The sequence below is a fragment of the Gymnoscopelus braueri genome, assembly GCF_963280865.1.
Source record: "Gymnoscopelus braueri genome assembly, chromosome: 18".
Classification (NCBI taxonomy): domain Eukaryota; kingdom Metazoa; phylum Chordata; class Actinopteri; order Myctophiformes; family Myctophidae; genus Gymnoscopelus; species Gymnoscopelus braueri.
This window is the reverse complement of record NC_137618.1, coordinates 20,327,044-20,342,246: the sequence shown is the minus strand read 5'-3', so window position 1 is coordinate 20,342,246 and position 15,203 is coordinate 20,327,044. Positions and strand designations below refer to the sequence as shown.

Below are 15,203 nucleotides of genomic sequence, written 5' to 3'. Positions count from 1 at the left end.
TACACGTATGGGTTCTTGGGCCAGCAAAACAGCTGATATATTTGTGAATATTTGACCTGAAAAAGGAAAGAAAAAAAATCACCTGCTCCGCCTCCATGAACTTTTTTACACATGTTTCTAAAACACAGTGTATATGTAACCATTTGCATATTATGTAACATCTAATATATGAGAAGTACATTGGATCTTAGATTTCCAAAATTACAAAAACATTTACAGTATGTCAGAAAACAGTAGCTCATATGTATATTATAAAGTAACAGTGATGTTGTGGTGTCTGGAGAAGTGGGTAAAGGCCTTTTGTAACTTTGTCTTAACAGCGCCCTGTGTAAAAATAACTCTCATGACATGTTTGCAGAATGCTGCCAAAAATTATCATATTTGAAGGCCAGCTTAAACTGTGCTCTCAAACATGACAAAATGATTCCGTAAGTACTGTATGGGCGGCCAGAGGTGTTTACAAAGTCACTTGACTTATTAACATTGCTGTGTGTGTGTGTGTGTGTGTGTGTGTGTGTGTGTGTGTGTGTGTGTGTGTGTGTGTGTGTGTGTGTGTGTGTGTGTGTGTGTGTGTGTGTGTGTGTGTGTGTGTGTGTGTGTGTGTGTGTGTGTGTGTGTTAGAGAGTGATAGAGATGGTGGTATGGGTGTTCCCAATTTTTTATGGACATATATTGCTATTGCATTTGTTAAATATGCTGAACAATGACGACCAGTATGTGAGAGAGCTTGCACGTTCATCTCTGTTCTTGGACCTAAAACGACGTAAGGTCCCCTTGGCATTTGACTCGGATCCTAGCTTCCTAGGCTTCAGGAGGAAACTTAGTGGAAAGCTAGACAGTCGCTCACCCGGCTTTGGTGTGTGGTCAGACTGGCCGGACTTAAATGATCTGTGCTGTTGGGCTGATGTTACCTTGAAGTGGGTAGGGTCTAACTCTGAGGCGATGGCTGTCTCAGAGGACTTTATATCTGACTCCAGTGTCTCTGTCAGAGCATCTTTGACTGTGTGTGGAACAGAACACCAACTCCCACTGACTAATGCCCGAGGTCGCCTCTTATGGGCACAACAGCAAAGGCAGCGGCAACACTGGACTGAGCTGAGATTACAAGGGAAGGCTGCATGTCTCCCTGCTGCGGACCATTCTGTCTCTTACTCTGTGTTCAAAAATGTTGCTTTAGACGAGTGCATTGTTGTCTTTACTCTGAAAACGAGGTTGCAGGTTTTTTTTTTCTTCTAAACTTAACCTCTACATCTGGTTTCCAGGCAACCATGCTCCTCACTGTATACATCATGGTCATGAAAAAATTGTTGAAACCATGTCCCACATCTTAAATGGGTGCCATGTATGTTCATTCTCGAGGTCGGTTGTACCTTCATTACAGCTTTCCTATACAAAGTGCTAAAATATCATCAGCTAGAGCAGACCATCTCTCAGCTAGGCTACAGATGTAAACTTTTGGTTTTTATCTTTGGTAGCCTAGGGCACGTGCACAAGTTGGTTGTGAGGGGCCTTCAAATGGCCGGCCTCTCCAAAAGGAGGGCTAAACAATTAGCAAAGTACTTCTCAATATCATCATATTATAGGAAGTCGCTCAATTTGGAGGAGGCGTTGTTTCCTTTACCCATGATTGTTGTCTGCTGTGTTTGACAAGTATGCCAACATTATTGTATGTAACAATGTTCTGCCTTATATGCACTTTGTAACTGGCTGTTTTCACATTATTTGACTGCACTGGCAGTGTTTATGTACAAGGCATTTCTTGTACTTCTGTTTATGTGGGCATAAATAAATATTTCAAATGTGTGTGTGTGTGCGTGCGTGCGTGTGCTTGTCGGTCTTATACTTCACCTGAAAGGTTAATCAGTCAACAGAACCAGTGTGTTCAGTGAGTCTAACATGATTAACGTGGAGTCTGAAGTTGAATGGGCTTATTCAAGGGTAGAGTGTCTGATCAAATGAATTTAAAATATCTAAATATTGAGTCAAGCAACTTACAGTAAAAACTGCCTGGGGTGCACACAAAAGCCACCCAGAAGTGTTTTAAAGTGAAATACCCCATTAACATTGGAAAACAATCAAAGTACATACATGGACGTATGGTATTCATATTAGTGCACTAGGACATTGCATTAAAGACAAAAGAAAAGGGCATAAACACACTCAAATCTGTGCAAAAATCATTTAATGTGCAGCCAGTCTTAGGTCAGAGACAGGAGCAAGTCAGAATATCACTTGATTAGCCTTAATACAGAACACCTTTACATTTGAATGTGTGTGACTAAAAATCAAGAGAATTGTAGTCCTGAATACAATGGATAATAAATTAAAGACAACAGTATATAGCAGTAGTCGTTCTCAAAGTGGGGTCCAGGGACCCTCAGGGTTCCTTGGGGGGGGTTCCAAATGGACCCTTACAGGTCTGTAACTCTGAGAGTGTACACTTCCAGAGTTATGGGGATCCTTGAAATTAAAAGGTTTGAGAACCACTGGTCTATACAGGTCAAGAAACATTAAGCACATAACTCACATTAGCGAATTATTAACCTATTAGTATTCCTGTAGCCTACGTCTGTCCCTGACTTCATTTCCAATATGAGTCTATGCTGCCATCTTCTGGACGAGGAGTACAGTTTCTCTTTCAATTGGCAAATGTCTCTCAACTGGACGCTGGAAGTCAGTGCATTAGCTTGTTCACCTGGAACTACCAAGCAGAAATACAACGTAATGCGGTTAATTCCTTATATTCTGATATTCGGGTGACCTACATGTCAAACTAAGTACATACAACATGACTCACATTTAGTGCAATAAGATATTAGAGCTATAGGACATTCATGAAATAGGACAATACATAACAGGCAGATAGCAGAAGATGGTGTGAACTTAAAAAAATCTCTCACATCTCCAGAATACTGTGCAACTTGTACAATGTTCACAATTCAGAATACCCTGACTGGCTCCAATGGCTCCATCACTACCTTTGCTCCCCGAGCGCCGGCTCCTAGGGTGAATGTCTGCTCACTGCTCCTAGTGATTATAGGATGGGTAAATGCAGAGGACGAATTCCATGTATATGCATATATATATATATATATATATATATATATATATATATATATATATATAGTGACAAAAAACACCACAGGGAGTGGGGACTATATTATAACTAGAAGGTACTGTTCCTGAAGAAACAGTGTGGGATCGCTAAGAATGTTGATGGTATTGAGTATTGATAGTGTTAGTAAAGTAAGTTAAAGGTTTGAAAGGTTTAAAGTTCTAAAAGTTTTAAAGGTTTGAAAGGTTTAAGAGGTTCTAAAGGTTTGAAAGGTTCTAAAGGTTTGAAAGATGTGAAAGGTTTTAAAGGTTCTAAAGGTTTGAAATGTTTGAAATGTTTGAAAGGTTCTAAAGGTTTGAAAGGTTTGAAAGGTTTAAGAGGTTCTAAAGGTTTGAAAGGTTTGAAAAGTTCTAAAGGTTCTAAAGGTTTGAAAGATGTGAAAGGTTTGAAAGGTTTGAAAGGTTTGAAAGGTTTGAAAGGTTCAAAAGGTTTAAAAGTACAACTTATTAAAACAATTCTAATGGTAGCCAATATGTCCTAAGTAGGCTGAACGTTATAGAGTTGGAACGGAGTTTCTAGCTAAAAGTATGCATTTCTCCATTGAAATGAATGGGAGTTTTTTAGAAGTAAAAAGTGAAATATCTCTAAAAGTACAAATTATTTCAAAAATTCAAATGGTAGCCAATATGTCCTAAGTAGGCTGAACGTTATAGAGTTGGAACGGAGTTTCTAGCTAAAAGTATGAATTTCTCCATTGAAATGAATGGGAGTTTTTTAGAAGTAAAAAGTGAAATATCTCTAAAAGTACAAATTATTTCAAAAATTCAAATGGTAGCCAATATGTCCTAAGTAGGCTGAACGTTATAGAGTTGGAACGGAGTTTCTAGCTAAAAGTATGAATTTCTCCATTGAAATGAATGGGAGTTTTTTAGAAGTAAAAAGTGAAATATCTCTAAAAGTCCAAATTATTTCAAAAATTCAAATGGTAGCCGATATGTCCTGAGTAGGCCGAACGTTGACGAGTTGGAACGGAGTTTGTAGCTAAAAGTATGAAGGACTAGTTAGCCGCCAAAAAACGGTGGGAAGTATATAATAAATAGTGGCAATAACATTAGTGTGATCGCTTTAGCGATCCCACAATTACCTGGTACAGTGGATGCTCCACCCTCGACTGCTAGGCTCTACACTACAGAGTGTGGTTAAAACAGTGCAGAGCTCATCACCCGAACTTAACTGCCAGCCATGCAGGACCTCTACCAGAGGATCATCAAGGACCCCAATCACCCCAGCAATCTGTTAAATGGTATCTGAGCAATGGGCCCAACCAGGTTCAGGGAGGTGACAGGAGCTGTAGGCTATTGGATATTAGCCCAGCTTTTCATGTGACACAAATAGACCGTAAACTACTACTGGAGAAACTACAAGGACGACAACAGTTAATTAGCTCCTGTCCCTGTAGTAGAAAGCTACCTCAATCAATAGTTTCTCAGTTTGGCTGCAGTATGATTACATATAGATTGTAATACATTTTATTTGAAACATGAATAATAAACAAGCACTGAAAAATAATGGATAAAAAACGAATGAAATGGCACCATTGCATAATCCTTAGAAAATACAACATGCTTAGTTTTGACAGTTTTATTAAATTCTCCTTCATCAAATAGATTTTTAAATGTGTTAATGATCTTGCCCCAGATGTAATTTGTCCTCAGGTGAAAGGGACAGGTACTAATAGAATCACCAGGGGATCAGCGATGGAGACCACAAGGTAGCAATGCGCAGCACCACTTTTGGTCAGTCATCTTATTCAGTGAAAGGGATACACTTGTGGAATGCCCTACCAACTAAAATAAAAAAACTAACTGATCTCAAAATATTTAATGAAAAGGTTAAATACTGGCTGAAATCAAACCAAAGCTGTGAACACTAATGCTAGGCACGTTTTTAAACGTTAATGTCACTGCTTTCATGAATGTAATTTGGGAATGTTATTGTTATTGTACTTGTTTAGATTAGAGCTTCATGCAGGTCCTTTTTGTAACAGAATTTTTTATTAGGTAGATATTTATATTAGTATAGAAAGGTCTAACCAGGGACTGGGGTCGCAAATTAGCCTCGGCTATAAACCCCTTGTACAATTGCAACGGTTTCATGTTTTTACAACTGATTCATTGTTTTTTGTATTGTCCCTGTCAAATAAACATATAAAAAAAAAAGAAAAAAAAAGAAAAAGACAACCCAAAAACAAAAGAAGAATAACTTTCAAATTGAAATGATCAAGAAGCCACTACAACAAACTCAATAAACAAATTCTCATAAACAACAACGCAAATGAAATATGTTTGAAAAGGACTAGAAGTACATTTATTCATTCCTACCTCTACTCAACTCAATCAACTCATATACAATATACTCATGAAATATACGCATTTAACTCACATATAACATATCCCAATTCTATGTACTGTAAGTATGTCGATGACTCTATAGGCCTACACGTCTGTACATACACATACACTTTACAAAAGTTACAAAAGGCGGTGAATCAAATCAAAACGTCACACATTAAATTCCCGCAAACAAACATGCAAAACGTCTGACAAAAAAAGTCCTGCTGATTTGCCCTTGAGAAAGCACTAAAACCCTGCCTGCTCAATAATTCAAAGTCATGCATAAAAGCGGCAGCGAAAGCAGGTTAAATATATTGTCTGTGACACAGAGTAGGAGTGTGATCTGTTGTCTTCAAACTCTGGGTGGTTTGCTGACTGTGGCGTACAAGCCAGAGACTTCCTCAGTAGCCTGTCCTCTGGGTCTGATGACACAAAAGAACAAATTAATTTCCTTACAAAGACAATCCTATGTGATTTTGATGTGTGGTGTGTTCTACTTGTGTAAGTCAGGGAATACTAATAACAATAATAGAATATTACACTTACAACACTTATATTACTACTTACAACACAATGCTTTAATAGCCAAACAAAAGGAAACATCATCATCATAAATAAACAATGCTACATGTTGACAAGCTATATGCACAACTAGAGGTTGAGTAAGTTGTAATGACAGGAGATATTCACCGGGGGGAAGCACTGGGCTTGTTGAAGTTGACGGTGGCATACTGCACATCCCCTTCATCGCTCTGCATCTGATCATTGGAATATGGAGGCACTTCCTGGTTCTTAGGGCAAGAGAAGTGCACAATGGAGTAGTTGACATCATCCTGTGGCTCTGGGGTTTGTGTCTGCTCTGCAGAGGAAGGACTTGTGGTCGTGGCTGAGACGTTGCCACGCTCAGGGACAGACACTCGCTGATGGACATCAAATACAGACAAGATGATGGAATCTACTTAATGTCTTATTTAGTTCTTACACAGCATACCCCCATCTCTATATCTCTCTTTCACTCTCACTTCTTTCCTTACTCTCCCTCTCGCAACAGATATGTTTCCATGCATACATACATATAGGGCTATAGTTACCAAAGTGCAGTGAATTATTTGCATCTCACACTCTACACACACACACACACACACACACACGCACACACACACACACACACACACACACACACACACACACACACACACACACACACACACACACACACACACACACACACACACACACACACACACACACACACACACACACACACACACACACACACACACACACACACACACACACACACACACACACACACACACACACACACACACGCATGCACACCCCTTCAGTTTTTCAGTCATCCTCACCTGTCCACTTTGTACAGGGTCACTAGGCTCAGTACCAGACTTCAGACATTTCTTCTTCCTGAATTGCGTCAGTGAATCAATGAACCATTGTACCAGATGTTAATAAGCACACTGTACATTGGCTGGAAATGTTAATGTTAATGTTAAATGTTATGTTACCTGATCCCCAGGTAGATGAGCAATAGAAGAAACAGGAGGAGGCAGAATACAGTGATGACTACAGCGACAACTTTACCTGTATTCGATGTCCCTTTATCTGGTGAGGGGACATGAGGTATGAAAATGTAAACACAGGTGTAAATTAGTATGGCATTGTAATTAAAAAAATCAAAAATACTCTAAAAGATAAAAAGCTGTCGAATGTTGATGTATTGTTTTTTGCCCCATTATTGTTTCTTGTACTTGCCTGTTTCTTTAGGTAAACAAATTAAAAATCCTTACTTAAAGTGATGAGTTTGATAGTAGAGTTACTAGTCCCTAGTTCATTTGTGGCTGTACAATAGTACTCTCCACCGTCCTCAAGGCTTATGTTTAGGATGATGTAGTTCTGTCCCAAAGACACTGATGACGTTGAACTCTTCTTGTACCAGATGTATGAGTTCACTGGTGGGTTGGCATCACTGCTGCAGGTCAGAGTCACTGAACTGCCCTCCTCTATTTCACCAGAGGGGCTCACTGACACCAAGGGGGTCTTTGGAAGGTCTGATTTGAAATGATATTGTGCACTACTGTAGTAAACTTGATTTTTAAAATAGATAGAAACACATGATATCTACATACAAACCTACAGCAAATATATTACATGCATGCATATATTTTGTATTTCCCTTTCTTGATATTGTCTAATAGCAAAGGAAAAAACATCCTTGCAGACATGCATAAGTTTGTACTTATTTAAAATGTATATCACAGTGAATTTGAGAAATCAATGAAGTTTACAAACTAGATCGAGTTTGCGCACTTACTAGTGAATTTGAGGAAAAGCTGACAGTAACCAGGAAAAACAACATTTCACCTGACAAATTTGTTTTTGATAATACCATTTTACTTTTTAATGTAATTAATCAATTGAAACAGGGTCGGGGTTATTTTAAGGTTTAGGTTTATATGGTTTCACTCTTAAGACTGAAGGAGGCTTTGTGGGAAGAGCTAATGATGAACTTGTAATAGTAATACATTTGAAAACATGTAGACAGATCTAAGTGCTCTTGCTTATATTCTTAGGCAATTTGGTTTATTGAGTTTGGTTTAGACCGAGGACGTGTTTTAAGTAACTAGAAGTTTTCTAAGACTGATATTATAGCATTAGTTAGTGAAGAGCGGGGGGATGAACTGGAATCTAGGGCAGACATATCGTTGCTGTCGGGCAGAAACCGTGCATGGTTTGATATTGGATGCTTTTAAGCGCTATCCTCTGGATTTTGTATTACCTCATGTTATCATGGGATGATGTCTGAATCCTAATAAAATCAATGAATGGATCAATCAATCAATCAATCAATCAATCAATCAATCAATCAATCAATCAACCAACCAACCAACCAGAGTTTAGCTAAGGTTACGGTTTAGGTTATGGTTAGGGTTAAGGTCCGTACAGCTGTTGTGTCATGCGTACATCCACACAGAACGTGAATATTACGAGACGAAAGCAATGTAATTATTTTTTGAGACAAGGTCGATTTTTACAGTTAATAAAAGCATCAACCTACTGTATATGAGGCATCACCAAATTAATAGTTTAATGTGAAGTATTCACAACATATTTTTGTATTGTTTATTCGTCACTCTCCCAGTGTGTAAGGACTTTGGGCTTAGGGTTGAGGTTTACTTTACATAATCTGTAAATACAGCTCAGCAAATATTTTAAATAATACTATATATATATTGATTATTTATGTATTATTGACATATATTTGTATACTTACATCTGACATTGAGAGTCTTTCCTGGACTCCTGAGAGTTTCTTGGTCTTTGACAGCACAGGAGTAGTTTCCTGCATGCTGACTGAGCACTGGGTCTAGAGTCACATAGTTGTGTTGGTTCTGCTTTAGAAACAGATGGTTCTGGTACCAGATGTAGATGGGGTTGAAGTCACTCAGAGGACAGCTGGTTGTACAGGACAGTGTCACTCTCTGTCCCTCTGTTACCGTGGTAGCAGGAGTCACTGTCACTGTCAGAGCTGATGGGGAAATGTTATGAAATCATCATTTATCATGGGGACCATGATACAAGTCTATAGTTTGTTTAATTAACTAACTGTTTTGTCACGACAAAATAGGAATATAGAGAGAAATTAACATTAAAATTCCATATGTAAGTACTTTTTTGTTACTTACTTACCAGTTATTACTAATATTACTGGAATACCAGAATATTTGCCTTCTGTCTTATCTGTTATTAATCTGAATCTGTAATCCGCAGAATCGTTCTTTGTCACATTTTTGATAATCAGTTTATGTTGGTTCTGGTTCATCATATTCCCATTGTACTCTAAACGACCATTATATTTTGGGTTAGAAGACAGATTTGTGGGAGCACTTTCTCCTTTCCTCCATTCAGTGTGCCAGATTATGTCAGTTACTACATAACCACTGGGATATGAGTAATTACTGGATATTTCCACTGAAGTGCCCTCCAGGGCACAGATGTTCCTCTTGATGTAATTCACACTCCAGCAGTTATCAACAGCACCTGAATCAAAATATGATGGTCAGGGTTACATCTAAATGCATTAATTACATTTATTGAAGTAACATTTAATATCATACTCTGTGAAAATAGTACGCAAATTCATTGTACTGATTAACAGTAAACAGTCTACAGTAAAGTAAAGAAATGTAACTTTCACCAATTGAATATATATATATATATATATATATATATATATATATATATATATATATATATATATATATATATATATATATATATATATATATATATATATATATACACATAAACACACACATTTATTATAACATGTATATAATAATATGCTGCCCAGTTTAGTACATTGACACCTGTGTTTTCTCCACTGTATGTTTTAGTTTTCATTTGGGTTATCTTTAACACTGCATTTTTCCCCTGATAGCATCAATATGGAGACAAACTAATACATTTGGATTTCTATATTTCTATATTTTGGATCAAGCTATATTTAATATTATGATCAAAAAAGAAATAAAGTGTGAAAGTGTTTTGCACTATAATAATATTAAAATCTCATACATATTAATGTCGATGTAACCTAATGCGGTATGTTTGCTTCATACTCACACACTGCAGCTGAGCGGGGATAATCATGGTCTTTTAAAGAACAAGAGTAACTTTGTGCAGAGGGAACTGTAACATCAAGATATTGACTTGACTCAGCCTGCTTGAACTGGTTCTCATACCAACTGTAGGTAGGGTTGGTAAAATAAGTCGGAATACAGCTGTGGTTACATTTCAGCGTAACTTGATCTCCATTTGACGTTGTACGAAACACCTGTAGGTCTGGAATGAAAGGATGTGATAGAAGCATTAATATTACATTGATCATTATTATCATTCTTATATGAATCAATTACTGACATAGCAGTACTGTACCTGTGACACTGAGATTAAGTGATTCTGATTGGCTCTTATCATCTCGGCACAAGTATGTATTTGAATCACTCTCTCTCAGGTCATGGATTCTTAGAGAGGAGTTGCTTTGTTTAGATCCATTATACATTAAACGATTTGTATCTACCGAGACTTCCTGCAGATTGTCATATTCTTTGCCATTCCAGTGTGCAGTAAACCATTTCTTGCTTGAAGGATCTGTGATAGAACAGGACAGTTCCACCTCTGATCCCTTCAAGGCACATATGTTTGTTTCACCAAGAGATACTGAAACAGAATGTTAGAAATATGAAGACAACACTGTACTTTATCTGGGCACAAAGGAACCAAAACACAAACTGGGAAACAGAACAGTAGAAATATTCTTTCAACACAGGCCCTGAAGCATCTGAGAGGATGCACTGTGCGTGTTTCTGCTTGAATCTCATTTAAAATGTAATGCTAAAATAATAATAATTATAGACTAGTCTTAATAAAATAAATAAATGTAAAGCTCTGTCGTTTACATGACTTTTATGTCTGCCACATTTCTGCTAAATACATTTTGGAAAGTGGTACAGCAATGCTTAAAACATAAATTACTATTTAATGATTCTTCAAAGCTGTGACCTGCAGTCACTGTCAATAATTTCTGTCTGAGAGCAATGCATCAAGTCACATTCTTTGTATGTGTACATAAGCACATTCTGATTCTGATGATTTGGTCAAGAAATGATTGAGAATCACTTCATACCTGAGAGATGCAGCAGCAAAGCCACCAACACAGACCCAGCTCCTGCCATCAACATGGTGGCCTGGACGTCCTTCTGCTTCTCACTAGAAAGATGACTGAGTAACAACATTCATAAGAGCATCATTAAAAGCAACATTTTGTGTATTCTCACTCATACAAATGCAAACTACCCCATTTGTTGAAATCAAAAGCATTACAGGCTACTTACTTTATTTAAAATTGTAGATGTGCAGAAGAGGTTCTGTGTGGGTGTTTTTTGACACAGACAGTATGTGTGTGAACTGACATCCTTCCTCTTTGTATATGACCAGTAAGTAAGTAAGTCAGATACACTGTTGTATCTGACTTACATGCATGGGTTCTTGGGCCAAAAAAAACAACTGTTATATTTTGAATCCTTGACCTGAAAGAAAAAAAGCTGCTCCATGAACTGCTTTACATATGTTTCTAAAACACAGTGTGTATGTATCAATTTGCATATTATGTAACATCTAATATATGTACATTGGATCTTACATTTCCAAAATTACATAAATAGTTACAGTATGTCAGAAAAGAGTAGCTCATTTTTATATTATAAAGTAGCAGTGGTGTTGTGGTGTCTGGAGAAGTGGGTATAGGCCTACTCTAACTTTGCCTTAACAGCACCTTGTGTATAAATAACTCTGATGACATGTATTTAGAATGCTGCCAAAAATTATCATATTTGAAGGCCAGCTTAAAGTGTGCTCTAAAAAATGATAAATTGTCAACTAGTTTCTGTGAGTACTGTATGGGCCAGAGGTGTTTACAAAGTCACTTGACTTGTATTGCGGCTGATGTTTGCTTCATAAATCAACATTTTACTGAAGCAACTGCTTATGTAAACATCATTATTTTATTGGCTGTTGTTAATGTAACATTTGTGTTTATTTACGTTTACTTGAAGCAATACCTTCCTTGACCCTTTTCCACGTTCAATACCATGGGGTAAAATCAAAGAATAAGTTGAGGGTATAAGCATAGTCTACATATTATTATATCATGAAAAAGTATTGTATTGTTGAAGTGATATAGTTTATTAATTACCCCCAATGGGAAAATTCATAGTTCACACCAGTTCAGAGACAAAAAAGTAGGATTATATCATCATCATCATCATCATCATCATCATCATCATCATAAATATGTTAACACCCTTTGTTGTCTCTGTTCTGTAAGGCTTGCTGGTATCCTTTAACTTGTTAATTCAATTCTAATAAGAGGGGTTCCGGAGAGATGAAAAGAGGAAGCACAGTCATTTTTAATGCACAGTGTCTCTAATTTTTAACTCAAAACCGTTTGGATTTATATTTAGCAATAGTTAACACCCGCAAACTATAACACTGTGACAGCTATTTTCAAGTGAAGCCAACAAGACGAGTTGAGAAGGGCTGAATGCAGCACTGTGCATGAGAGGCGGGGCTGCTACTGTACTTGCGGGCAACTGTGTGTGTGTGTGTGTGTGTGTGTGTGTGTGTGTGTGTGTGTGTGTGTGTGTGTGTGTGTGTGTGTGTGTGTGTGTGTGTGTGTGTGTGTGTGTGTGTGTGTGTGTGTGTGTGTCGCAACCGTGCAAGTCATTTTTCTTAAAAATGTCCCAGAGGCAGAAAAGAGTCATAGTAGAATACACAAATGAGAATTGAACAATCTCAAATACTCAAATTCATTATGTATTGAAAAATGTATTGCTGTGCACATAAGAAGTGAGCATGCCCACTGACAAAGAACTGCATATACGTCTTGTACCAGCACTGGCCAACTTGCTGGTCATGCTGGTGACCAGCCTATATGTTGTTGGTGTTTGCTGGTACAGTATGCTGGTGCTTGTTTAAGCTGGTTTAAGAATTTGTGCTAGTCATGCTGGTGTTTCATGCTGATGACCTTCTAGTTTAAACTGGTATTTATATGATACCAGGACACAATTTTTTTAGATAACAGAAAAATCAAACATGTCACAGAGGATGAGTGGAATGCCTTCCTCTCTGCATTTATTCATCCACCTAATCAAATTCTTCTTCACAACAGAATGATAAACAAGCTATACGGTTTGATCTAGTAAAAGCTATCACCACACAAAAAGATGCAATGATTAGTGCGTAGGCCCGGCAGACAGAAGTTCTGGGGAGATTGAGCAGATATCATATACTGTAGCTTATAAACAGGAACGGAAATGGCCTTGTTGTTTGATGAAATATTTTGGCACACTCATTTCCCCTGTCACAGGGTTATGGCTTTGTGCTTCATATTACACATGTGATTGCACTGTTCCACTTGATTCCAGTTGATAAGCTTGGAAAAAACTTTCTTGAGAGTCTGTTAATAACATGTTAAATAATCATGTGTGCAACTTCCCAAACCAGTATGAGAGGATTAAAATATAAAATGAGGTATTCGAACCATTGTTATGATGAGTCTGCCCCAGGCACTTCTGTCCACTGGACTAATTTTCTTTTTCTTTTCTTTTTTTTGTGTTTTTTTTTTAACATTGAGCAGTGTTTTTAATGGTGACATGACTGCTGGTTTAGACAGCTTCAGAGACTGCATTCTTTGGTGCATTTTTACTCAACTCTGAAACATCTTTATTACATTGTAACTTGTAATGGTCTGAACCATTTCTTACTTCTTTCTTTCTGGTTTATCAATTTGTCATTGTTTTTTACAGAAAGCATGTTCATATATATTCAGATATTTTGTGATTCCAGAACAAACATTCCCTTAACATTATGCAGTCCAAATCCCTCTTAACAGAACTTCAACATTCACTTGCCAAGATGTTCTAGTGTCCATGAATACTTGTCTAGATGCACCCTGTTTGTAGTAGTCCCAAATGCCTTTTCTCTTTATTCTTTCAGTGTGCAGTTTTCATTACTCAACCAGAATGAACAATTCACAACTTAGAATTTACCATTTTGTATCAGAAAAAAACAAGTATTTATTAACTCAATAATCAGTATTTTAGTACTGTAGGCTGAATATTTTAATAAAGGGCAGTGGAGCACAGAAGCTTTTAGTCTGGATTTAAAACTTGTCAGAGTTGGTGCAAGTCTCAGATCCTCTGGAAGTTTGTTCCAATGGGTGTGAGATCATAACTAAATACTCTAGACTGGGCCTACCAAAGGCGAACTGATACTTCTTGATGTAAAAGTCACTCATAAGGAGACAAAATCATGGTAAATCCCATGTTTATTGATTTTCATGAATTGTACTCTTTCTTCTTTCTCTCTCAATGACTAATAGTCTGAATATTGCTACTTATCATTTAGCCATCATATCAATTGATTTAGACCTAGGACACCAGGTGAGAGCAGTTATTTGATCGAGGACTGAGAACCACTGTTCAGCAGGTTATCCTTTACCTTATGAGACTATACTGTATGTCTATGCTGCCATCTGCTGGATAAGTTAAACCCCTTCTGCTATACTAGCTAGGTTTGATCAAACACATACAGCAGAAGCCATTGTACTCGCACCCAACCTCCAAAGACAGAGGATTTTGATCTAGCTTTTTCACATTTAGGGTCTTTGTTTTCCCTGCATATCTCTCTTCTGTTCTATAATTTTACTTAATTGTTTAAGGAAAAAAAAGTGATTGAATTAATTAACTAAAACTTCACTATTACTTCACCTCAAAGGACAATCAGTCACCAGAACCAGGGATGTGTGTGAGTCTAACGTGATTAACATGGAGTCAGAAGTTGAATGGGCTTAGGAGGGGACAGTGTTTGATCAAACGAATATCAAATATCTAAATATTGAATCAAGCAACTGTCTTGGGTGCACACAAAAGCCTGAGTAGACATTAAAATGACCCCAGAAGTGTTTTGAAGTGAAATACCCCTTTAACATTTGAAATCAATCAAAGTACATACTGTACATGGACTTATGGGATTCACATTAGTGCACTAAGACATTGCATTAGATATTCAGACAGTAGACAAACCACTTTATGGTAAATTATTTATTTTTATTTTACAGACAAATTCACCGCTCGCCAGGTATCAGACATAGCTGAGGTGCTGGAGTAAAATAC

The 15,203-nt window shown here is 37.3% G+C and overlaps 1 protein-coding gene across 1 annotated transcript; it reads right to left on the bottom strand.

Annotated features, from left to right (window-relative positions):
* Nucleotides 1-5,395: 5,395 nt before the first annotated feature.
* LOC308073643 (sialoadhesin-like) lies at nucleotides 5,396-11,422 on the bottom strand. Its single transcript, XM_080412666.1, has 11 exons — nucleotides 11,364-11,422; nucleotides 11,156-11,250; nucleotides 10,405-10,689; nucleotides 10,093-10,311; nucleotides 9,157-9,507; nucleotides 8,741-8,995; nucleotides 7,257-7,517; nucleotides 6,975-7,071; nucleotides 6,816-6,873; nucleotides 6,139-6,368; nucleotides 5,396-5,870 (listed from the first exon to the last, which is right to left on the bottom strand). Exons 2-11 carry the CDS (start codon nucleotides 11,208-11,210, stop codon nucleotides 5,801-5,803), a joined length of 1,881 nt encoding a protein of 626 aa, XP_080268792.1. The 5' UTR covers nucleotides 11,211-11,250; nucleotides 11,364-11,422; the 3' UTR covers nucleotides 5,396-5,800.
* Nucleotides 11,423-15,203: the final 3,781 nt, after the last annotated feature.